The sequence below is a fragment of the Callospermophilus lateralis genome, chromosome 11, assembly GCF_048772815.1.
Source record: "Callospermophilus lateralis isolate mCalLat2 chromosome 11, mCalLat2.hap1, whole genome shotgun sequence".
Taxonomy (NCBI): Eukaryota; Metazoa; Chordata; class Mammalia; order Rodentia; family Sciuridae; genus Callospermophilus; species Callospermophilus lateralis.
In genome coordinates this window covers 39,486,318-39,513,586 of record NC_135315.1, presented here as the reverse complement: position 1 = coordinate 39,513,586, position 27,269 = coordinate 39,486,318, and the positions used below count along the sequence as shown (strand labels likewise).

Sequence of the window (27,269 nt, the reverse complement as noted above, 5' to 3'; positions counted from 1 at the left end):
GGGTGGTAGCCACTGAACCATTTCTGTGCAACTAACTTTGGTTGGCAGCTGCAAATTTGCTTTTTTATTTGTTCCCATTCCTGTATTTACCCACTTTGTTTGTGTGTTTATTTATCAGCAGTCAGCACTGCCTTTATCAAGTAGCACTTGTGTTTCTACTGGAGAGATGGATTTTCTTCCTTCTTTCATCTGGGGAATAGGTTACAGAGCTGTCTGTGTACCCCACCACCCTTGCATTCCCAGGGCCACCTCCGTGCGTATGATGTGTTCTTTTGAAACGCTCTTGGATCCACTTTGTTGGCATTTTCTTTAGGATTAAAAAAATTTTTCAATAAAGTGGTACTGGACTATCATTTTCTTTTCTTGTGCTACCCTTATTTGTTTGGGGGTATAATGTTGGACTAGCCTAATGAAAGGAGATACTCTTTTTTTCAAAATTTGAAAAATTCTGAAACTTGGCTGAAGTTTTGCTCGTGGATTTTCAAGTTCTTTTTTTAATATATATTTATTTTTTAGTTGCAGTTGGACACAATACCTTTATTTTATTTATTTTTATGTGGTGCTGAGGATCGAACCCAGTGCCTCACACGTACTAGGCAAGCACTCGATCAGTGAGCTCCAGCCCCAGCCCCCAAGCCTGACTTTTCTGGGGTCAGTCAGGACAGATTTTATGTCTCATTACTACTTATGCTCTTAATGCATAAGATAAAAACAAAAAGAGTAAACAAAAAATACCCAGCATCTTGATGGCCTTCTTTGCCTCTATACATTTATGAATTTTAAAGAAATCAAAACTCTTGCATATATTAAAGATAGGAAGCATGCACCTAGAAATAAATCTCAGAGCACATATGCTATGAAAAGGAAGTGAATCTGTGAATTCTATTTCTGTCAGTAGGAGACACTAAACAAGGACTAAGATTGAGACAAAATACTTCAGTTCTTCAGTTAAAAACTATTGTATCCGTTACTACAAGCATACAAATTCAAGATGATGAACTATGAGTCCTTTAAATGCCCATACTTTGTGATAACTAAATGTCATCAGGAAAATAAGTCTGCTTATGGGAGTCACAGATAATTATTTAGAGATGCTTTTATGTCTTTACCTTCCATTCTAAATTATAAACTCTCAGTTTTATAATTATTTGGCAGTTAGAAGACCATTTTTCAAAGGACTCCATATAATTTGGAATATCTAAAGTTCCACTTTGATCTAGAATACAAGGTTTAATAACAAAATAAATGACCTGGGTATTCTGCCTCTAAAATCATAGTCAATACATTTATCAGCAAGAAAAAATGCAGTAGAGTTAGACATGCGGACATCTGAGTCTAAATATCTTTAGGAAGGGGACAAAACCAAGTAGGTACTTGATTATTTCTGGGAATGTGGGAAATGTCTATAGAAGGAAAAGGAACTAGTATCATCACTTGGATCATCACTGGTGGTCTTTCCCCCCAGCTTCGAGATGGGATGGGGGATGGTTGCCACAGTGAGAAGAAAGTTCGACTATGGAGAGACCCGCTCATCCCATAACCTCTCGTGGGAAGAAAAACTCCATCTCTAAAACAACTTCAATAAGTAACCAGACAAAATCCCTCCCCCATGTTAGATGATCCATTTGCGGGTTCCCATTGCCCTCAGGGTCTGCTCTCAGTTTATATTTCTTACATCATTGTTCACCACACACACATATACCCAGATATCAACTAGGTTTTCTATGAAGTTCTCAGAGTCTACCACATTCCACCACGAATCCATGTTTTTATAGCAGCTATTGCCTCTCCTGGGAATTTCTTTAGTCTTCAGAGACCTACACGTTATCTTGAATCTGCCTTCTAATTTGTTTAGAGTAATAGTAGATACGCTGATTATATTGGAAACAAATGAGGAGCTGTGATGGTAAGAATACAAAGTAATTTTTTCCTATTGTTTGGATTTAATTACATTTGGATTCACTGTGAAGAAATACCCATTAGGGAAACCTCTCATTGTTGGTTTAGCTAGAGACTGGGAAAGCAGAGGATCATTCCTAATCCTGAAGCTAAGCCTGGTTACTAATTTTACCTTCTATGAAACAGATGATTGGATTGTCTCTATGGAGGAAAATAACTCAATAGATTAAAATTGGCACCAAACAAGTTCAGTGATAATTATGATTTCATATATTTAAAACCTGTCTTTGTTACAAAAATAAAACTTTACCTCTTGAAATGATTTGCCAGGACTCCAACAAGTTCTCCAATTCGACTCTCATGGGTGGGCTGCTTGCTGAAGAGGCACACAATGAGGTCTTTGTTATCTTTGGTATGGAACACTACAAGTTGGTCCTTTCCATTGGAGACGCTCAGACCAGTCAACTGAAAAGAGACAACACAGGGCCACTGCTAAGATGGTTCTCAAACTCATGAATTTTAAAAATATATTTTATGGGTTAGGGGATAACTCAGTGGTAAAGAGCTAGCCTAGTATGAATTCCACTTCCAGTACTGAAGGAAAATTCTAAGAGTTTTGCTCAATCATGGTGATGACTTTAATCTTCATCAAGTTTTGTGAAATAAACAGATGCATGGAAACAATAAAGAGCAGAGATGAATGCAATTGGAAGCAGAAAACGACAGAGGAAAAAAAAAATAAGTGAAATCAAAAGATGGTTCTTTCCGAAGATCAACAAAATTGATAAACCTCTAGCCCAAAAGAAAAAATGGAGAGACCTTGTCACTAGCATCAGGAATAAAAGAGAAGCTACTGCTACATGTGTGGATATTAAGCAGATGATAAGGGAATCGTCTGAACAGCTTTATGTACCACAATTTATTCAACAACTTAGATACAACAATAAAATTCCTTGAAATCTACAAACTACCAAAACGCCCCCAAGGAGAATTCTCCTAAGTAGTTCTCCATTTAAGAAATTAAATTTATAGCTATCAACCTTTAAAAAAGAACACTGCAGGCCAAGATGATTTCACCAGTGAATTCTACCAAGCATTTAAAGAAGAAATAACACAATTGTCACATCTCTTCTAGAAAGAGAAGGGAACACTTCTAATTTATTTGAAAAGCTATTATTGTTCAGATCCCCAATATAGATACAGAGAGTACAAAAAAAGTATAAACCGATATGCTTCAGCAACATGGATATAAAAATAGGCAGTAAAATATTAGCAAATTGAATCCAACAACGTGTAAAAAGAATTATAAGGGGAGTTAATCTAAGAAATGTAAGGCTAGTCCAATATTAAAAGTCCATCAATGTGGCTGAGCACCTGCCTAGGGTACCTGAGGCCTTGGGTTCAATCCCCCATATTAAAAAAAGAAATCAGTATTGCAACAGAATAAAACAACAGAATAGAAAAGAAAAGCCAACTGATGTAGAAAAAAGCTTGACAAAATTCATGATAATAATTTTTCAGCAAATCAGGATGAGAAAACTTGACCTGATAAATGATTTCTATAAAAATGCCACAGCTATCTTAGTGGAGGAAGACTGAATGCTTTTCCCCTAAGACCAGGAACAATGCTGGGATTTCCACTCTCTGCTGCTCCACAGCATCACGTTGGAGGCTCTAGCCAGTGCACAAGGCCAGAGTCAAAAAAACCACACAGCACACACTGAAAAGAAACAAAAGTCTATTTTCAGACTGTGTGGTCACTGACACAGAAAATTCCAAGGAAGCTATAAAATAGTTCCCAGAACTAATGAGCAAGTTCAGTATGGTCAAAGGGTATAAGGCCCACATACAAAAAAATATCTCTATATACCGCAAAGAACAATTGGAAAAGGGAATTTAAAAATAAAACCACCCACAACTTTAGAAACAAAAATACTTAGATACAGGGGCTGGGGCTATAGCTCAGTGGTAGAGCATTTGCCTCGTATGTGGAAGGCACTGGATTCAATCCTCAGCACCACATAAAAATAAATAAAGATATGTGTCCATCTATAACTAAAAAAAAATTAAAAAATACTTAAGATACAAATCTAGCACAATGTGTGTTAGACTATATATATCAAAAATACAACTACAAGGCACCAATAAAAAATGTGAAGAAGAAAAACCCTACAAAATGTTGAAGAAGTCAAATTAAAATGCTGATTAAAGCAGTTTACAAAAATCTAAATAAATGGAGAGGATGATTTTATCAATTGGAAAACTCAATATTGTTAAGACACCAATTTTCCCCAAATTGATCGATAGAATTTTTTTTCCTATACTGGGAATTGAACCCGGGGTGCTCTACCTCTGAGCTACATTCCCAGTCCCTCCCTCTTTTTTGAGGGATTGAACTCAGGGGCACTGGACCACTGAGCCACATCCCTAGCCCTATTTTGTATCTTATTTAGAGATAGGGTCTCACTGAGTTGCTTAGTGCCTTGCTTTTGCTGAGGCTGGCTTTGAACTTGTGATCCTCCTGCCTCAGCCTTCCAAGCCGCTGGGATTATAGGCATGTGCCACTGTGCCAGCCTTCATCCCAGCCATTTTTATTTCTTTATTTTGGCCCACGGGTCTTGAAAAGTTGCCAACACTTGCCTAGAGCTTGGGATCTTTCTGCCTCAGCCTCCCAAATAGCTGGGATTATAAGTGTGTATCACCATAGGATCTACAGTTATAATACAATCTTAACCAGATTTTTGGGAAGATATCAGTAAACAAATTCTAAAATGTGTATGGAAAGGCAAAGAAACTAGAATAGGGCCAGAGATTTTGAAAGAGAAGAATAAGGTTGGAGGACTTAGAGTAACTGATTTGAATAATAATGATAAAGCTACAGTAATCAAGATGATATAGTTGGCAAAGGAAGAAAAACAGATCAGAAATGGACCTGCACATGTACCTTGGTGGATTTTTCCACCAAGGTGTGAAGGCAAATCAGTGGAGAAAAGATACTTTGGACATTTGGGTGACTTAGGACATGAGAATGTTCCCATTCCAACAGAAATAAATGTCGCCCTAAATCACACTTCTTAAAAATATCAACTTGAAATGGACCACGAGTCTAAATATAAAATGTAAAACTATAAAACTTTCAGAAGAAAACATGGTAGAGAATCTTTTAAATCTCAGGGTAGGTAAAAATTTCTCAGAAATGATGTTAAAAATACACAATCCATAAGAAAAAAATTGATTAACTGAACTTGATCAAACTTAAAATGTTTGCTCTAAGAAAGACACTGGTGGGCAAGACTAACCAGGGACTGAGAGAAAACACTTGTAAAGCTGTATCTGACAAAGAATCTATATCCAGAGTATAAAAAGAACTCTTAAAGCCATAAGAAAGTAAAAAATTCAATTTAAAAATGGGGGAAAGATTTGAAATTACTTTGCTTGAAAAGGCACAGGAGAAGATGCTCAGATGGCTAGCCATTTAGGAAGTGCAAGTTGAATCTCTGATGACATAATGTCATAACCCTTCAGAATGGCTATGATGGAATCAAGACAGACCACCACCACAACAAGGGACAAAATTAAGTGCTAGTGTGGACACAGAACAATTGGAACTCACACACATTGTTGGGGGAATGTAAAATGGCACCGCCACTGTGAATAGAGTTTGGTGGTGGACCCAAGAAGGGACATGCAGTAATGGCACTTTTAGTGTCCCTCTGAGGGAAATAAAAATTTAAGTTCACACACCCTTCAACAGATGAATGGATAAAGAAACTGTGGTATGTTCACACAGTGGAATATTATTCAGCATTAAAAGAGACTAAAATGATAGCACTTGCAGGTAAATGGATAAAGTTGGAAAATATCATGCTAACCAAAGTAAGCCAATCCCAAAAAACCAAAGACCGAATGTTCTCTCTGATGAGTGGATGCTGATCCATAGTGGGCTTGGGGGTGTGGGGAGTATGGAGGAAGTTTGATTGGGCAAAGGGGAGGGATGGATGGGGAGAGAGTATAGCTGCAGGAAAGATAGTGGAATGAGATGGACATCATTATCCTAGGTACATGTTGCATGTGTGGTGCAACAGAGAAATGAAAAGTTATGCTCCATTTGTGTACAATGAATCAAAATGCATTCATTCTGCTGTCATGTATAACTAATTAGAAAAAAAAAAACTTAGGTTCACACAAAACCTTGCACATGGCTGTTTATAGCAGTGCTAATTATAATTGCCCCAAAGTGGAAGCAACCTGAAGATCCATCAAGAATGGATGAATGAGCTGTGATACATCTATACTACGGAATGCTACTTGGCAATAGAAAGGAACAAATGAATGCTAAAAATCAGTATGCAACACACAAATCTCAGAATCCAGAATACAGAATCTCAGAGGTATTACATTGAGTGAGAGCAGCCAGTCTCAAAAAGTAACCTATTATATGACTCCATTTATGTGACATTCTCTTGAATACAAAATTATAAGGATGGACAAGGGATTAACAGTTGCCAAAGGCTGGGGTTGGAGAAGTCTGATACAAGGGAGTTTTTTTAGGGTGATGGGACTACTGTGTACACTGATTTTGGCAGGGGCTATATAAACCTATTCATGTCTTGAGACCCCAAAGTCAATTTTATTACATAGAAATAAAAAATATATGGCTCCCTGGTTGTTTTGATTCCAAGACCTTCTACTTGGGTCAATAAAGCAGAAGCTGGAGAGATTTCTCATCTCGTATTTGTTTTATTGTAGAAAATCTGAAGTGCTGCCCCTGGCTGACCCAGGTGCTATCAATTAGGCGGGTATGCAGTCAGCCTGGTCCAGGGAGCCACCTGGGAAGTGCCCAGTGCCAGCACCCGGAGTAGGGGCCACTTAGTGAAGATGTTGGAGATGTAAGTCCTATTCTTGGGAGATTCATAATCCCCCAAAGAACACTTTAACAGTTATGGATTGGGAAGGCCTTTTAGTTTAATGTCCCAATTTTATGGTTAAGGAAATGGAACCTCAAAGTTAGCTGATTTGCAGATCTGGAAACCAGAAAGCAGGCTGTGGACTCAGATCCTCGTTCTTTTTAATCACCAAAAACCATGTGTAAACAAATGAACAAAAGATACATAAATTAGTATCCCCATGAATAGATTTTCATTGGAGGTGAGTTCCTAAGTTGATTTTAAAGAGTGCTGAAGGCAGTGCTTATTGAATGGAAGGGAAAATATTTTAGGAGCTGGAAATCATTCAGCAGCATATTCAGATCACAGGCTTTCAGAGACCGTCAGTAGGACAATACAGCAATTTCTCTGCCACTTAGATGTACAGCATCTAAATGATTTTTTATATGATTAAATTAAATGTATCATTTTCATTTAAAAAACTATTTTACATCTATGATGCTTCACTCTCGTTTGATTATTTTAAATCCAAAATTAAATTTATGCGGCACTTCTCAGGAGAGTTTTGATTTAACCTGTAACTGCCAGCGCATCACAGGCGCATTGGCCGCAGGGGTCTGGGAAGGGGGAGCCGCAGCAAGAGGGTTGAAACCCTGGGATGGAGGCTCCCTTCCAGAGGGTTCTTTTTCAGCCCCTGCCCAGCCAGGGTGTGGCTTCTCTTCCCCGTTCCCTGCTGGGGTGGCTTCAGCTGCTGTGGAGAGGAATTGATTCTTCTCAGGCCTCAGGGTGTGTCAAGCCCCAGGGTAGCACTTAACCTGCTCTGCTACACAATGAAATATTGGGTCTCCATCATCCCAGAACAGGACAAATGGCATCCAGAAAATCTCTTGTTCTGGGAGAGAAGATGGTACACGGGGAAGAGAGATAAACTGCACGTGAATCCCAGGAACCTTCTGATTTCTTGGGGTTTCTGTCTCTTCTTTTTATTGTAACATAAGGAAAATAGCAGGTGCCTTGTCTACCTTAAAGGGTGTGGTAAGGATCAAATGGGAGCAACTCAGGTTGGTCTAAAATAACCACAAACAAACAAGCAAGCAAACAAACAAAAAACCACAAAAGATGGCTTTTACACTCTTATGTGAAGAGGTATAACAGCAAAACTCTATGAATTAAACACTTTAAACATATGATTTAAACACTTTACAGTACCATGCAGATGCAAGGTACTGTGAGAAAACACCTAGTTTGGGAAGGAGTTGCTAACACAGTGACCTCTGGGCAGTCACACAGTTTCTGTGAGCCAAAGGGAAGCGCCTTCCCTGACCCTGGGTCCCTCCTTTCTCACAGTCTGTGGGGTCTCTGGTATGACAAGTCTCAACTTTCCTTCTCCAGTCTTGAAGATTTGCCCAGGGCATACAGGGCATACTGGTTGCAACCCACCTCAACTGTCCCAGCCTCTCCTGGGTGAGAAGGACCACAGTATACAGAGCACCATGGAACAGGTAGGGCGCACTCCAAGAGGAAGCCTCTAAATTGCACTCTCGTTTATGAAATGGGTGCAGAACAGACCCATGATCGAGAAAGAGATGATTCCAAAAGATAGACCTAAGTTAAGTACACCCTGGAAGTGGGGCAGGATAGATACTACAGAAAACAAAAGGAGAGTGGAAGAAAAATTCTCAGCCAGAACCGTCTAGACAAAAGAAAGATCACAGAGGGCCAGGGTCACTTGGATGTGCAGCCCAAAGTGTCAAATTTCTAGAAAAAAGATGAAAAAATCTTCAAGTACCTAGGCATGATAAATAAGTTACCTACAAAGAAAACGGAAGTTCAGGGTTACTTCCTTTATTAAAAAAGTTGTTGCTTCTGTTTGGAATTATAAGGAAGGATGTGGGAAGAGGAGAGAAAGGAAATGTTAATTTTTTTCATCATTCATAGGAAAAGATAAGTAAATTCATTTTATTTTTGGTATCCACAAAGAAAGATCAGTTAAATACTTAACAGAACCATTATTAACATCAAAAAGAAAGTATAACCTTCTAATCATTAGTAAAAGGAGAATAAATAAAACTCAACCAATGTAGTAACTGGAAAAAAGAAGGAAACAGCATTGGGAGATGAAGGTGAAAAGCATTTAAATAATGACTAAATTCAAGAAAAAAATGTTAGTTTCTGTAGGAGATATGAACTCTCATCTGGATAAGAAAAGCTCACAGATTAGGTAAGAAGTCAAAATTTAATTCTACTTTATTTATAAAATATGTATTTAAAACAAAAAAGACATGGAAAGATAAAAATAAAAGGGTGGCTGGGGACGGTGGCCCACACCTGTAGTCTCGGCTACTTGGAAGGTTGAAGTGGGAGAATCGCTTGCCTGGGCAAATAGGGAGACCCTATAGCAAAATAAAAAACAAAACAAAACAAAACAAAAGATAGACAAAGATATACCAGAAAGAAAGCTGGAATGGACTAGGAATAACAGACAATGCAAAATTCAAGGCAAAAAACCACAAATAAACTTTTATATTGCCAAAAATATAACTTTGAGCTGAGCACGATGGTGCACACCTATAATCCCAGTGGTTTGGGAGGCTGAGGCAGGAGGATCTCAAGTTGAAAGACAGCCTCAGCAACTTAGCAAGGCCCTAGGTAACTTAGTGAGACCCTCTCTCTAAATAAAAAGTAAAAAAGGCTGGGGATGTGGCTAAGTGGTAAAGTGTCTCTGGGTTCAATGTATGGTACCCCCCTCCTCCCACCAAAAATTAATTGATACAGTCAATACTAAATTCAGAAGAAAGTACATAATCTACAATATATATTATTAAATAAGAAAGAAGTAGATCAGTCAAATGAAAAAGACAAAACAACAAAAAAGAAATTAAATAATTAAGAAAGCAAGCTAAAGATTAATTATGATAAAAACAGAAGTTAATGAATGGGAAAAACAACATACATGATGATAAATTAAAGAGCTGGTTCTTTGAAAAGACCCATAAAAGAAACAAATGCTCAGCAGAGTCTCATCAAGGAAAAAACAAGTCAGAACCACAAATGTCTAATGTTAGCAGTGAGAAAGGGCTTTAAGAAAAAGTGTGTTTACTTTAGAAATCACAAAAGAACATTTGCAATTATGCATTAGTACATTCAAAGGTTTGTGACATGTGCGATTTCACAGGGTAAAATGCAAATCATCAAAACTGACTCCAAGAAAAATAATCAGAATTGACTCATAATCCAGCGAAAATGTTTTTATGTTGTCAGGTAAACACTTTCCTAAACGTCACTGGGAAGAGGTGATGTTATAGGCAAACTTTCAAGGCCCAGGTAATTAGGTAATTCTTATTCTGCTTAAAATGCTCTAGGGCACAGAAAAATATGGAACCCATCTGGATTCATTTTATTTAATCCTGGTAGCAAAACTTGATGAAGTGCCATGCTTGTCCATGTTCATTCTCTCTCTCTCTCTCTCTCATACCAGAAACTAATAGATGTAAAAATCTCAGATAATTAATAAACTGAATTTAGCAGGATAACACACCATGACAGAGAGAGGATATTGCACAAGTGAAAAGATGGTTCACTAATAAGCAGTACATCAATCTAGCCTCACTTATTAGTGGGCCACATCTTCATGTTATCGGTATGCTTGTCCAACTAGAATTATTCTCTTGAGATCAGGCTCAACGTTGGTATTGTTGTTTATTTACAGTACCCGACAGTATAGAAACAATAGCTCTCTCCATAGCAGGCTGGCAAACACTCATATGCATTTAGTAACTATCTCATGACTCTATTGGTTTTAATTTTTTTTAATCTCATCACTGGAAATCTTTGGGAGCAAAGTGTTGTGGATGGAGAACAGATTTCCTTCTCAATATAAGATTACGAGGGGACCAAAAACACACATCAAGACTGATCCCAGAAACTTGTGCCTGGATCTTTTAATGCAATTTTTATTTTATTTTATTCTTTTTTTGGACTGGGGGTTGAACCCAGGGTTGCTCTACCTCTCAGCTACATCCCCAACATCTCATTGAGTTGCTTAAGGCCTTTATTTTGAGACAGGGTCTTATTAAGTTGCTGAGGCTGGCCTTCAACTTGTGATCCTCCTGCTTCAGCCTTCCAAGTTGCTGGGATTATAGGCAGACACCACAACACTCAGCTGCAATTTTTAAATGATAGCAATAGGGTATGCTACCAGATACCATCTAGCTCTTCTTTTTACAAATAGCAGGTTAAAAAAAAGAAAGAACTGGAAATTAAAACACATAATTCCCACTCCTACCCAAAATTTTATGCAATTTGATCCATTAGTCAAATAAGATTTTTTAAAAATTGAGGTGTAATTTACATATGATGAATAAAATTCATGAATTTTAAATGTACAGGTGAGGTACAGTTTACATTTAATAAAATTCACAGATTTTTCAGGTGAACAGGTGGATGATTTTTGATGCCCAAATTAAGGCACAGAACATTTTCATCAGAGCAGAGAGCTTCCTCTGATTATTCTTTTTAAGTCTCAGTGCTGTAGATACATGTCAAATTGGCTTAAAAATTCTTGAAAGCTACAAAAATAGATCAGTACTCAGATCAAGAAATCCAGGTTCCTTTGTCATATGAACAAACCCACAAAATACTAAGTTCTCTCCCTATCTTTTCTGTGTTTTCATGGGCCGTATCAATTAGGACTGTGAGAATTTTACAAAGCAAACAGCTAATCTTTGAAGATGATATACTCAACACTGAAATGATGAATTTTTTTTTTTTTTTTTTTTTTGTACCAGGGATTGAGCTCAGGGGCACTTAACCACTGAGCCACAACCCCAGCCCATTTTTTGTATTTTATTTAGAGATAGGGTCTCATTGAGTTGCTTAAGGCCTTGTTAAATTGCTGAGGCTGGCTTTGAACTTGCGATCCTCTTGCCTCGGCCTCCTGAGCCAATGGGGATTACAGATGTACACCACTGCTCCTGGCTGCAGTGATGATCTTTAAGGGACTGTTTAAATTATTTTAATAATATAGGTTTACTTAAAATGGCTTGAAACGGGTGACTTGGAATTCAATCTATTTTGGTTGCTGCTGTACTTTTCTTATAACAAGATTCTCTTTGATAGAATTTAACTTTAATTAGTTTCTCTTAATAAGCAGGCAATCCTTGATTCCCAACTTCCCAGTTTTCAATAATTTGAAAACATGTACCTTGAGGCAAAACCCATAGTTGTTGGATCAGATCGTGTCCCACTTTGTAGGACAAGAACCGTTGCCCCATCCACACTCCCAGCTGCAAAACCCTGTCTTTAGGTACACTATCATGAGGGGTCAGGGATGGGGTCATGATTCACCAAGGTCCACTGTGGCTTGGGTGATTTTGCTTGCTGTCTTTTGGCTTCACATGCCCATCTCCCTGCCTGCTCTGTGGGTCTCTGCCTTTGTGGGTCCAGGTGAATCCTCTGTCAGTGAAAACTGGGGGCCCCGAAAATGCTGGCTGCAAACCCAGAATCTTCAAAATAAGTTTCAGGAAGCTGTGGATTTCTGAAGAATGTGTGGATGACAGGGAGGGCTCTGATAGTCGATAACAAAGCCACCTAATAACGCAGAAGGCCACCAGCTCTTGTTACTTCAAAAGCAGTTCACTTCCTCAACTGCTCACTGAGTCCTTTAAAGCCAAGGGCCACCCCGGGAGGCGATCTCGGCCTTTCTCACAGAGCTGCTCTTCTGGCTTCCGCTCTGGGGTGTCTTTGTTCCTGACTTACTCCGTGGTCCTCTTGGTGGGAAGACCTCTTCTCTCCTGGGTTACTGCCGTCTGCAAAAATCTCTAACTTGACTTTTTTTTCCCCTTTTATCCCAAAGATACGCCTGGTGCACGGCTTTCGTGAAATGGCGGGGGCCACTGACCTTCTTCAGGTATCGTCTTAATTTTTGGTATATACATTGGCTTTTTGGATTTACTATTCTCTACTCCACTTCTTTGGTTTGACGGCAGGATTATCATATTTCTGTCTTCTGATCTCAATCAACAAATTGACTTGGCTGCTCCTCACTTGGAGAATGTTCTGTTCCTTCTGTTTTCCATCCAGAAGCTTGGAAGACACCTGCTCTGGCTTTTTGCAGGATGCCCGGTGATTTGATTTCTCATTGGGTCTCTCTGTTCTCCATTCATCTGCCTCTTTCAATCTCCCTCCCCCCACCCCCCAGTTCCTTCCTGGCTCCTGTGTCAACTACATACAAATCAGGACTGTGCTGGTTCATTATGGAAGTAACACATGGTTTGGGACAGCTGAGAATTTATCCCTTTTCAAATAACCATAGCTTGAAGCAACCAAGTGCCTGTGCCCTCAGCCACATGGGCTGACCATCCTGAGGCGATCAGGCAGTGAGGAAGCCAAGCCCTTGGGGAGGAAATGTGTGGACACTCTGGTCAGCAGTCCTGGTCTGAGCATCCCCAGCTCTGGTGGCAGACATGTGAGTGTTTGAGGGTTGAGTGTCTTAGTTTTTCTGTTGTTGTTAATACAATACCACAGACTAGGTAAGTCATAAAGAAAAGAGGTTTATGTGGGGCTGCAGTTTTGGTCCACGACTGAGGGGATGCTTCTGGTAGTGGCCTTCTTGCTGTTGGAGTCCTGGGATGCACAGGGAATCACATGGTTAGAGAGGAAACACGTGTATGTGTGTCCCCCAGTCTTTCCCTCTCCTCTTATAATCCACCTTCTCCAATCACAGACTCTGCTCCGATGACCTTGATGACCTTATCTAGCCACAGTCCCCTTCCCAAAGCCCCACCTCCAAGCACCAGTCAGATTAAATTTCCACCCTTTTAAATAACACACAATGGGATTAAATTCCAATGTGAATTCTGGAGCAGGGCAAACCAATTCAAAGCACAGCTTGAGGAATCCTGGGGTGCTGAGAAGCAGCCTTAGAGTCTCCCAAGATGCAGCCCAAGACATTGTGTTTTAGTGCTCAACTGGCCCTGGTGTGCCCTGTCCAAATTCATTTCTTTGAACCCAGGGGTGCTCAGCCACAACCTCAGCCCTTTTCATTTTGATTCAGGGTCTTTCTAAGTTGCCTTCAAACCTGCCATCATCTGGCCTCAGCTATTGGGGTCACTAGCATTACAGGGGCATGCCACAGAGCTTGGACTTTTCCATGACCCACAGAATCTGGGCACATAATAAAATGGTGGTTGCTCAACTCCACCCAGTCTGGGTGGTTGGTGACACGGCCGTGTAACTGTGATAAGAATATGATTCGAGGAGTGGGGCTACCGAGACGTGCCCCCAACACAGCGGGCGCTGGCTTTGGGAAACCAGCAGGGGGCTGGGAGAGTGAGAAGGAGGCCCTGAGGAGGCAAGGAGGGTAAGGAAGGCTCAGTTTCAGGTCGCAGGCAAGGGGACCCTTGTGACGACCCGGAAGAAAATCTGACAACATGGTGCCGGTGGGAAGGTAGGGAACAGAAAATGTACCCGGCAAATGTGATGATCTAGTTAAGGAGGTTTCTTGACAGAATAATGAAACTGCCATCTGGCTTCTTGCTGTCTATGAAAAAAAAAAAAAAAAAAAAAAAAAAGCAAGAGGAAAGAGATGAGCCTAATAAAGAACTGTTCGGCTTTCAGGCAAAATTTAGAGGAAATACAAAGAAGCCCGCAATTGCTGGGCTTGAAAATAAAACTGTTTCTTATTCCCAGCTTCTCCAGATGGCAAATGATTCTCATATTAAGAAATAGTTTCAGGGGGGCTGGGGCTGTAGCTCAGCGGAAGAGCGCTTGCCTGGTATGTGTGAGGCACTGGTTCGATCCTTAGCACCACATAAAAAATGAACTAATAAATAAAGATATCGTATGTTCATCTACAACTAAAGATATTGTATGTTCATCTATATCTATTATATATATATATATATATATATATATATATATATATATATATATATATATAGAGAGAGAGAGAGAGAGAGAGAGAGAGAGAGAGAGAGAGAGATAGTTTCAGGGCAATGGATCAGGACTGTTAAGATCCTTTGTTACAACCTCAGATAGACTTAAAGCACTGCTTCAAAGAATCTTCCAGATAGATGAAAGGCGCTCTCAATGTCTTCAGAGCATGACTTGCAAATTCTCTCCATCAAAACAGGGCTCAGCGGAGTCTGAAGAACCTTGTCCACAGAGGAACTTGAGGAACAGGACAGCTTAATTTGCAGAGAGGTGTGTGTATGTGTCTCATCAAATAGAGATCATAAATTGATGCACAGCGAATCCATTCATATTTCAAAGGACTGAATTAAAGAGTTCAGATTGGACTGAAAGGAACTGAGATGTTACTAAATGCAAAGAGGCTTCTGGACTCCCAAGCTTCTGCAGGCACGCAGCAGGCTAACAAGCCCACCTAGCTGCAGACACAGATGGCCAGTGACTGGGATATGCCTTCCATTACCCCCCTCTCTAAATAGGGGTGTCTTTGGGAACATGCACCCTTAAATGTGGGGAAGACAACTTATCAGTTTAGATCCTAGGTCTTTGCATCAAAGAAACAATTGAGATATGGCACCTTGACTGAATTAGATGATAAGATCTCAGTCCTCAAGTCCTCAACCTGGAACCTGATACCATCAGAAGAAAAGACTTTTGGGGCATCATAAGGAGAAGGAATGAATTTTAAACATTAGATAAATGTAAATACTTTTAAATGCAAATCTTTAAATCAGAGGGTAGACTGAGGAGGATCTGAAGCATGTTTATATGGGTCTATGTCCCCTCCCTTTGAATCAGGGCAACAACAAGATGGTTTTTTTTTTTTTTTTTTTTTTTGGTGCTGGGGATTGAACCCAGAGCCTTGTGCATGTGAGGCAAGCACTCTACCAACTGAGCTATATCCCCAACCCAATAAGATGCTTTTAACCAGTAAGGTGAAACAGAAACGAGGCTGTGTGACTTCAAGACTAGCCATAAAAGGCAGGTGATCTAATGGTCTCATTCAATTCGGCAGCTGCAGTCGCCACATCCACCCCCAGCCTGGGTGCCAACGGCTCCAATGAGTGGGCCTTCCAAAGACTCAGGCCCCCCCGTCCTTGAGTCATCTCCAGCTTTGGGTCTCCCCAGCTGAGGCCTCAGATATTACAGAGCAGGCACAAGACACCTGCTTTGTCCTTTCTGAATATCTGATCTGAGAATCGTGGCCGTGATAACATGGTTGTGGTTGTAAATTGGGCAGAGTTTATTATGCAATAAGAGTGACCAGAAAACAGAGAAAGCTTTTTATTTTTGGTGCTGGGGATTGAATCCAGAGCCTTGTGCATGATAAGCACAAGCATGTGCTTTACCACTGAGCTGTGTCCCAACCCCAGTGGAAAAATCTTAATTTGTGAACACATCATGAAGAGGGTATATAGTTTGGGATAGCTAAAAGTTAATTCCTTTACAAACACATATCACTTTCAACAAAATCTTTGTTTTTATTTTAACATGTTGGATGGACATTTAAAAAAAAAACCCTACATACACAGAGTATATATGTATGTATATTTATTTATGTATATGTGTGTGTGTATATATACACATACATACATATATGTGTAAATGTATATTTTGTGTGGAGGTCTTGTTGAATTGCCCATGCTGGCCTCTAATTTGTCTTGCCTCAGCCTCTCCAGTAGCTGCAATTATAGATACATGCCACTGGGCCCTACTTGAAAACCTTATATTTTGAAAATGTTTTCTAGCTTCACAAGACAGAACAAAATTATTCTTTTATGCTTTTTTAGGGATTCAGCATTACTGGGGCAAGCATTAATCAGTAAATGTACTCTCAAACAGATTCATCTTCAGGGCCTCTGGAGTCCACAGGACATTCCTTGGCCCTGTATTCCAGAAATCATACTGATACATGTGAACCACATGACATATTAATGGTGAAATAAAACCTATTATATAAAATATGAGCCTCGAGCAATATTTAAAAAGTGTCCAAAATTAGGATAATTGACTTTATAAACAAGTACCCATTATAAGCCATGTACTATTGATCAATATTATTCAGGTCAATGAAAATAATCGTAATCAACTGATTAAAGGGCTGAGTTTACATCATTGATTGACAAGGGCTTTCAACCTTTGATTTTAACAGCTTGATGAAAGTCACTCAGTCAAACTCTTCGGCAAGTTTCCAACACCAATCCATACTGCACTATATAAATAACGGCTCCATGCCCAGCTTCACTTTCTTCCAAATGTTCCACATCCTGACAAGGATCAAGGGCACCATCGAGAAGAATATTTACAATCCGGACAATGTCCCCATTGCAAATGAACTCTGTACTTTATGAAATTAAATACAAATTCCACCAGAGAGACACACATGGGAAGCTGGGCCTGCCATAGCCTCCTCTGTTAATTTAAAAGCCCAAATCCTTTTTCCTTAGGTTGTTAAGTATCTCACTTGTGGCAAGCAAATTCAGAGTTTTCACATTTAGATTAAGCTTGTTCAAATTCCTTACTAAGACTGGTGATTAGAATGCACTAGTTCATGGTCAGTTGTTCTCTTTTTTGCTGAAAATCTCAGGCCCCTTGGAAGTCTCTTTCCTAGAATACCTGGTAGTCTAAGTAATGGGGTTTCTTTTGCAGCTCAGAGTTCAGTGTGAATCTTACGGAAAACTGAATTTTAATTCCAAAAGGACTCCTCTGAGGAAATGGCTCAAGTAAGCACTTCCATGAGTTTTTAAAACCAAGCCATCCAGTAGAACTGAACTAGGTCTCCGGTGAGTCCCCAAACACTTCAGTTTTCATAGATTGCAACTATCAACCTGCCTGCTGGTGGCAGACGGACTCCTTTTTAATTACTGCTTCAGATTTATTGTTGTGCACTTGGGAGCCAGATAATCAAATGTATCACAAGAGCACATGAAGCAAGACAAATGGCCCAACAGGGCGCTGCTGTAGAACAAACACACAAAGTTTGGTGCTTAACAGCTGCCACATCTATTTTAACTGTTCAGAAGGTATAAACGTCCTTCTGCTTATATTCTGAGGGTGGTTCATTTGGGCGCATGGCTCCCAACCATGGCTGCACATTAGAATCACTGGGGACACTCTTTCCTCTGGGACTGGACTGGGCATCTGTAGTTGGTAAAAGTCCCCTAAGTGATTCTAATCACTTAAAACCATTGATATAGGTGAAACTACTAAATAATTGGGTCTTAGATAGTCAAATTATTATTTTACAAAGATAATTGTTTTACTAATTGAATCCAGTTTTATATCTACTTTAAATTTATTTTTTACTCTCAAAATATCAGCTTAATTAAGTTGCTTCCCTTATTGGTCTTTTAATTGAATTTTTTTACCTTGCAAATTAATAACCTTAATCATTCACTCATCATTTTAGGTTCACTGTTTTTATCCTATATTTACCAAGAAACTGAATTTGTGTATACTAGCTCCTATTTTAAGTATGATGGGTGATTTTTTAAAAAAATTGTATCCTGGTCATTTGGGGTATTATGTTATGAGACTAGATCTTTTTTATTTTTTTTAAATTATTTTTATTTTTTTTTATTTTTTATTTTTTTTAAGAGAGAGTGAGAGAGAGAGAGAGAGAGAGAGAGAGAGAGAGAGAGAATTTTAATATTTATTTTTTAGTTATCGGCGGATACAACATCTTTGTTTGTATGTGGTGCTGAGGCTAGAACCCGGGCTGCACGCATGCCAGGAGAGCGCTACCGCTTGAGCCACATCCCCAGCCCTTTAAATTATTTTTAAATATTTATTTTTTAGGTGTAGATGGACACAACACAATGCCTTTATTTTTATGTGGTGCTGAGGATTGAACCTGGGTCCTGCTTGTGCTAGGTGAGCGCTCTACTGCTGAGCCACAATCCCAGCCCCGAGACTAGATCTTTTTTAAAAAAAAAATTTAAATTTGTTCTTTTTAGATATACATGACAGTAGAGTGTATTTTGACATATTATACATACACGGAGTATGGGAGTATAACTTCCCATTCTTGTGGTTCTCCATGATGTGGAGTTTCACTGGTGTGTGTTCATATATGAACATAGGAAAGTTAAGTCTGATTCATTCTACTGTCTTTTCTATTCCCATCTCCTTTTCCTCCCTTCATTCCCCTTTGGCTAATCCAGTGAACTTCTATTCCCCCCCCCCCCCCCCCCCCCCCCCCCCGATGTACATTAGCCTCTGTATATCAGAGAGAACATTTGGCCTTTGGTTTTTTGGGATTGGCTTATTTCACTCAGCATGATAGAGACTGGGTCTTATTTAAATCTTGACTTAGCAGGCCTCTGTTAAAAAGGGGCCAGTAAGGGAAGGTAGCACCAATGCTACCCCTGCTGGATGGGAGTGTGAGATAAGGCCCCCTTGGGCCTCTTCTAGTGGAGAGTCTGTGAGTGCCTCACAGCCTCCAATGGCAGGTGAAGAGGGGGTGGGCCAAATGCCAGGATCCTCCCTACTGGATATTTCCCAGAAGGGAGGGGTCTAGAAAAGGCATTCTTACTGTCAGGCAAGGTTGGAGAACAGGCCTTTGCTGATAGGAGCTAGGGATGCATTTTTTTTTTTTTTTTAATCCCTGGTGATTTTTTGGAGAAGTGTGTTTACTATCAAAAGGGTTTCTGCTTTGCTAGGCTGCTGTTTCCTGGTCCTTTGACAAGAGAAAGCAAGTTTTTCTTCTCTTCTATTTTCTCCACTGGTATTTCTGGGTTGTGTGTTTCTGCAGCATGCAGTCCAGGATATGAGGGAGGCCACCCCCTGCTGCCCTGCTTGCCCTAAGGAGGTTCCTGGCCTTCTTCCCTCCAGCTTTCAGAATCTTCTTGTGTTTGTTTCCTAATGCAATGTCTAGGGCTTTATCCACATTTGGTGAGACAGACTGGCAGAGATTCACCTATTCTGTTTTATTTGGAACTGGAACTCCCAACTCCTTATTTTAGATTAGGCATGCAAACAGATTAGAAAATGGGCTTTTCCTTCAGCGATTTTACCATGTAGCTGAGGAGCCAGAAGGCACATGTCCCAGGGGCAAAAGGCAGGAGAAGGGACCAGAAGTTTCCTTCTCTTTTAAATACTGCTAACTTCCAAAAAGTGAGTACCAAGCATAGCCCTTCCTCTGGAACTCCAGATGGGTGCTCTTGCCTGTCTGGGAAAAGCACAACCAGGGGTCCCCAAAGGGCCTAACGGGACCCCATATTTGACCTGAACAAAATGAAATTCATCACCTCACCCTAACCACTATTTCCTCTTAGGCCTCTACTTCAACAAAGTGCCACTAGCCACACCATCTCCTAAGCCCAGAAGAGGAGGCGTGTGCCTCAATTTCCCCAACCTGTGAGTCCCCAACAGGGAGCAGTCCAGAGCTGTTAAAGGGCTCAGTCTCAGGGCCAGACTTCCAGGCTGCCTTCCTGGCACCACTTCTGCCTAACTCTATGCCTCTGGGTAAGCCTTACGATGCTCCATGTCTCCGTTTCTCCTGCTTCAAATAGGGTAACTAGTACCACCTACTTCATAGGAATGATGACAAAATTATCTAAGTTACTATGTAGAAAATTAAACTAGTGCACATAGAGAACATTTTTAAAAGAAGTTAACTTGAGCTGGGTGTGGTGGCACTGTCTTGTAGTCTTATCGACTCAGGGGGCTGAGGCAGGAGGAGCACAAGTTCAAGGCCAGCCTCAGCAACTTAGCAAGACTCTAAGCAATTTAGAGAGACTCTGTCTTAAAGCAAAACAACAACAACAAAAAATAAATAAATAAAAAGAGCTGGGGATATGGCTCAATGGTAAAGCATCCCTGGGTCCAATTCCTAGTGCCACCAAAAATAAATAAACAAAAATAAATTAATTTAAATAAGGAACACTTCAGAAATTTCTTTTGTCTTCTCTCCATTTCTGGGGCTTCTATGTCCACTGGGATTATTCCAAAAGCTCTTTAGGTAGCATTTATTTCACCACCTCTTCCCATTTTAGTCCATTCATGGTACTGCTCTCAGGATTAGCTTCCTAAAAACAGGTCTCATTATGCTACTTATGCTACATTATGTTACTTCGCTACTAACTATGTTACTCTGCATTGCCAAAAGCAGCAGGTCACACGCCCCTTCAAGAATCTGAAGAAAACTACCAGTGCAGAAAAATGTACAAGTGTTGGCACGTACTTATGAATCCCTGAAATCTCCCCTTGTCCAGAAAAGTCATTTCCACCCCTTCTCTGTACCTTCTCAAAGTACTTCCTGTGTATCTTTGTTTTAGCATTTAATAAATTATACTTATTAATGATGGGTTCCTGTTGCTCAAGCCACTTAGTCCATGGTTCTTGTTACAGCAGCTCAAGCCGACCAAGTCAGTCTCTGTCCCAGAATGTCCTCTAGTCGACTGTCTACAAGGCCTCTCCATTCTGTATTCCTCAGACCCCTAGGTGAAACCTGTTTGAGACTGAGCTCATTCCACTCTCTCTGCTTCTTTTCCTGCATTTCCAATCCTGGTCAGAAACTCTCGCCACCATCTACCCAGGGGTCTAGAAAGCAGCTTATGGGTTCAGTCTCTTTCCTCAATGCTCAAAGCCTGTTATCTGCTCTTGAATCCGCCATCATCCCCCCAGCTTCCCAACTTGCCTCTCACTCCTGTCCTTGCTTGAGTTCAGATCCTTGTGACTCCTTAACAGGTTACTACAGAAGTCTCTTGACAGTTTTTCCAGTCTCTAGTCTTGACCCTCCAATTTGTCCATCAACACCCATTTACTGAGCACCTACTGTATGGCAGGAAGTGTTCTGGGGATGAGAGTCTGACCCTTGGAGCCAGACTGTGGACAACTGTATGGTGAGATGGGAGGTGAGGAGGTCCACGGAGAAGAATGGAGTAGTAGGGTCAAGGCATGGAGACAGATGGGCTGGAACTGGGGTTGTTATTCTAGACAACCTCTGCATGGTTACACTTGAGCAGCAGAGATCTGAATGGAGGAAGTCACGCAGTTCCCCAGGAGGGGCACACTCCCACGGAACGAGCAGCCACAGGGAGGGCCTTGGAGGCTGACTTCATCCTACTCCTCTAATTTCTATGGCACAGGATAGCCAGTTTGCAAGGGGCTTTAGAGCAGCTTGCAGTTATTGAGCACTGCATTATGGGACAAGAACTAGGTCTGGACCTCACATGCATTATATCAGACTTACTTACATGCACCTCCTTTCAGGATTCAACATTCCACAGTGGCGGGGCCGGGGGGCACCACTGTTAAAACAGGGCATGAATTCCACAACTGCCCATGTGCTTCCACACACCCTAACCCCAGTGTCCCCAGACCCCACTGGGATGAGATTTCTCTTCTTTCCTCTACCACCCTGTAGTGTAATGATGTTCACATGCAATATAGGATGCTTTTACAACTCCAGGAGCTTTGAGAAGGGCCATGAGGTGGGATGGCAAGGGCAGGAGGGGGCAGAGGAGGAAAGGGAGATGCTGGAGGCAGCTTCCCAAGAAGCAAAATGACCGCCCCCTCCACAAGCCATTGTAGGATCTTGACCTGGTCAGCTTTGCTGTTTGTACTGGACACTCTGCCATAATGGCACACTATTAAGATGTCTCTGTTTAGATATAATTCAAACAAAATGAAAAATTTTAAATGTCTATTATTTAGAAAATTGGGTTCTCCCTGTAGAGCAGCAGGACATCGTTATAACAATTTTGTGTAAAGAATGTTTGTTCTGGACCTAGCCGATAACAAACTAACTCACTCCTTCACCTGATGCCTGTGAGTTCAGGACCAGGGTAGGCACCTCCCAGGGACTGGGATGGGGAGGAGAATCAAGTAAGAATGTATGCAGATGTCCATGACAAGGGATGAAAATCACTGAATGGCAAGGAGTTTCTCTTACACTGCTCTGGTCTAAGGAAAACCTTCTGATGAGACTGTCCTCACACGTTAAAAAAAACAATGGCCAATGACTATAAGATGATTTGATTTTTGATACAGACCGTGAGATCATGAGGCTTTCTAGGGGGAAAAATCCACATTTTCCCTCTCTCCCTATGTCTTAGTTAATTTAGACTGCTGTTACAAATAACAAACTATGTGGCTTATAAACAACAGAAATGTATTTCTCATAGTTTTGGACATTCATCCAAGATAAGGGCGCCAGGAGGGTGCAAGAGGGCTCTCCTGGGGTCTCTGGTATAAGATTCCTAATCTCATTCAAGACTGTCAGCTTTGGGCTTAGGATCTCAATGTAGGAATTTTGGAGGGACACGTTCAGACCACAGTGCATCTTACAATGATCATGATATGGTAGGATTAAATCATCTAATAAATGTCTGGCATTGGGTACGTGACCAATGTTGATTTTGTTATCTTTTTCTTTAACACAAGATTTTAATTTCATGGGTTGTTCTTCATTAAAACTTGCAGCAGGCAGCAGGGGTTGGGTGCTAAACCAAAAAGATGGGGAGGTGAAGCCCAGCTCCACTCCCATGAGCTGCGGCCTTGGGTGGGTTGCTTCACTTTTCTGAGCAGCAGCTTCCAAGAGGCATCGAGATGCCACACCTCCGAGGCTGCCAGGGTGTCAATGTGAGGCAGACACTGTGCTTCCCTGCCACTGCGCTCCCTGCCTCTCCCATGGGTCTGCGAGGCCCCATGGCAGAGACCACATGGTGTACGCCTGAGCTACTGGTGCCCACCAAGTGCATAGCACAGAGAAGCTGCTTAAGAATATTTAAAGCACAGGAGAGGGCTCTGACAGGGCAGATGGACAAGAAGCCTATTACTACCTCTGCCCAGAGGCATCTATTTCTGCACATGCAGAGATCAGTTTGCATGTGCATCTCTGTATAGGGCTTTGTTTTAAAAGGATGTTGCTTCTAGCAATCTGATAAACAAGATGGTATTGAATTTATTCCCTTATTCTTTGGTGTGCGGTCTTTAACAAGATAGCTTTGTAAAGGAGTCATATATTGGCCCTAATGATTGTTGCTCCCAGACATGGCTTTGACACATCATTTAAATTTGAAATCAAATGCCAACTAATGTATTGGTGAAAATGGGCCCTACCTTGTATCTATAGGCACAATATCTGACATTATTATTGGCTTGGTTTTGCTACGGTTTAGCATAAACAGTGGCCTCTCACCAGGGTGACAGAAGGCATTTACTTCTGAGCAGGAGTCAGGACAATAATGGATAAGGGAGGTCTGAAACTTTGACTTCTTTCTTTATTGTTAACAATAACAAAAGAAAATATAGGAGAGAACATGGCTTAGATGTCACATTTTTAAGTATTTAAAACAACATGGCTCACTCAAAATCCAAGGATAAAATCAGTGAAAGCTAAAAAAGGATAAGGAAAGTACAAAGATTGTTCCATTGCCAAAGCCATCAGAGTTAAAAAAAAAATCTTGAAAAATTAAACTGAAACCTTAACATCTGTATTTTTCCAAATTTCTTTGAAATATAGGCATCATTCCCCCCACTCCCCCCACAAGAACAGGTTTTTCCTATTTCATTCATAGGTGCTTTCTTTACTACCAAGCTACATCCCCAGTCTCTATTAAAAGTAGAAAAAAATTAGAGTATTGCTTAGTTGCCCAGACTGGCCTTGAACATGTGATCCTCCTATCTTAGCTTCCAGATAGTGGGTATTACAGGTGAGTATCACCGCACCCAACTCAATATCTAATTTTGCTAAGCAACGTTCTTTGTTATCACCAGCAGAAAATATAAACATTTGCACAAGATGTTCAAAATAATACAGCTCCCAGGACCTGCCAAGAATTAATTAGGAAGGTAAAATTTATTACCTAAATAAATAAATAAAACCTGAGTGCCACTCAGGGCCCGACAGTAAGGGATTGTACGCTTTCTATTAAAGAGGACTAATAAATACCGTTTAAAGGCTTGAGGGAGGGCCGAGAGAGGAGAAGGGGAGCGCAGCACGCCAGCTCAGGCGGTGCCAGACGTCAGCTGACTGCCTCGGTTGGGGTTGCCATGGAAACGCCTTCCCCTGGGATGCTGCCAGGAGGGGAGGGTGCTCTAGAAATGGTCGTGGGGAGGCGAGGATGGATTTCAGCAGGGCTCACCCCCGGTACACATTACAAAGACAATCCATCTTCACACGGAGCATCTTTCTGGCCAGTCATGTCAAGTGGAATAATAAAGCTGGAAGCCTGGCATAATCACGATCCCTTCGCCCCTACGAAACCGGCACATGGGTTCAGATAATTGTCTCTCCTCTCCCCCTTGCTGGCTTTGTGTTTTCCACAGAACTGAAGGAGGATGTGTGTAATTAACTGGCTGCTTCCTTAGCCATCAAGCTCACAGTGATAAAAAGGGACTATATCAAAACAGCATTAATGGGCAGAGTCCAACGTCCCTCACACCAGCCCATCAGGCAAAACCAACACACTGGTGACAAAGGAAGGGTAAGAATCCCAGCTGAGGCCGTTTACACAGTCTCCCTCAAAAGCAGAGGGCAGATTTTATGTTTATGCAAATTAAACTCAAATCTTGGCACGTGCTCAGCGAGCACTGATTTGGGTGCGCCGATGTCCACACGAACCCCAGGGGCGCAAGTGCACCTGCTCAAGCAACTTCCTCAGCGGCAGGCAGCAATCTTCTCCGCCAACTTAGGGTGATCTCCAGGATGATTCCCAGAGTCAGAAAGGTTGTGATCCAAGTACAGTCCCAGGGCTAATTATGCTGCTAACTTGTCGCCTTTGTTCTCCAGACCAAGCCCCAGTAACCGTGTCTCTCAGCTTTACAAACATTCAAATTCTGACCCACTGCCCCCTGGGAAAATTTTAACCTTTGGTAACAAATGTATCGGAACTAATGCTTTAATTTGATATTGCAATTTATAAATACAGTGTAGAGAGTGACTCCAAGGGGAAGATACTAAGTTGACAATAACACAGATCCCAGCTGGCTGAAACCCTAACCTGGGTATGCAGTATTTGTACATAGTAAGTCACTCAGCTGCTAAAGGAGTCACCTGTAACTTGAATATTTCATTCTCAGATTGCTGTTTACTTTTATTTGACCATGGCATTTGTGAGGACAATATTTACTGAAAATATTCTTGAAAGCCTGCCATGATTTCCTATTTTTATCTTGCGTATGGAAAGCGACTGGAACCATCATTAAATGATAAATTGATCGGATAATTCTTGCTAATAGGAGGGGGGGAGGTGTCAAATTTATCTTTTAAATTATATTTGCTTAGGTTTACATAAAGATCAGTCTTTTCTCTCCTAAGCACAAGCCAATAGAGGATGGAGAGATGGTTCTTACAGTTAAAAGACTGAGACCTACTATGTACTGAGACATACTATTAGGTAATATAAAAATACCTATTAAAACTTATATGGACACAAATTTTCATATCAGTTGGGTAAATATCTAGGGGCACAACTGCTAGATTATAGGACAGAAAATAAAACAAAAAAGGGTTGGGGATATAGCTTGGTGGCAGAGTGCTTGCCTGACATGCACAAGTCCCTGCTGTAGTTATGGCTGCTGGCCCTAGGAACAGCCAAGGCTGCCTCCCTGCCCGAGGATGTGTGGGCAGCTTTCTTTGGGAGAGCTGAGAAGCCAATTGTGCGATCAGTTCCCTGGGCTGTATGTCCGGACCTCCTCCGGGCTCCACCCTTTGCCTCATCTGCTTTGCTTTCCTCTTTGTTGCTCCACCATCAATAGCATTCTTCTTCCTCCTCCTTTTCCCTTTCCTCCTTCTCCCTTTTTTTGAGGAGTAACAAGATACTGCAGTGCACAGACCCCGGGAGACAGCCTGCACCACCACCAGATCCAGCTCCTGATCCTTTCCAGCCCTGGTGGGCTCTTCTCTCCCTGCTCAAGTCTGTGTCTTTCCTGCTCCTTCTTCCTGAAGTGCTTTCCCACCAAGTAAACAGTTCATTGCTAAGCTCCTTTGTCTCTGCCTAAATGTCCACTTCTCAGGGAGGCCCAATCCCCCTACATAAGATTATAACACTGTACACATTCTCCATCTTCTTTCCTAATTTGACTTTTCACTTTATCACCTTCTTTGGACTGTGTGTGTGTACATATATGTACATACATAGAAATACACACACACACATCATAGAAATCTATGGCTTTTCCCCGTTAGAATGTAAACTCCATGACGGCAGCAATTGTGACTGTTTTGCCACCTCTATCTCACTCATACCTTGTGGATGGCACATAATGAGCACGCAGTAATCATGTGAACTGAACGGTGTAGTTATTGAAAGTGTGATTAGACAATGGTGTAAAGCTGCCTAAAGTCCCAAAGGAAAAAAGGTAATTCTCTAGCAGGTGTAATTTAAAAACACTCCCTTCCTCTAAGAAGTGTCTGTTCAGTTCTTTGGCTCATTTATTGATTGGGTTATTTGTTTTTTGTTCTTTAGATTTTTGAGTTCATTATATATACTAGAGATTAGTGCTCTATCTGATGTGCATGTGGTAAAAATTTGCTCCCAAATTGTAGGCTTTCTATTCACCTCACTG

General features: G+C 41.0%; 1 protein-coding gene across 2 annotated transcripts in view; it reads right to left on the bottom strand.

Annotated features, from left to right (window-relative positions):
• Myo1d (myosin ID) overlaps positions 1–27,269 on the bottom strand; it is a 308,773-nt gene that overhangs the window by 87,152 nt on the left and 194,352 nt on the right. For both annotated transcript variants that reach the window (XM_076869891.1, XM_076869892.1), the window contains exon 21: positions 2,210–2,364. In XM_076869891.1, the coding sequence (XP_076726006.1) occupies positions 2,210–2,364 (155 nt within the window). The remainder of the gene's footprint in view (positions 1–2,209; positions 2,365–27,269) is intronic.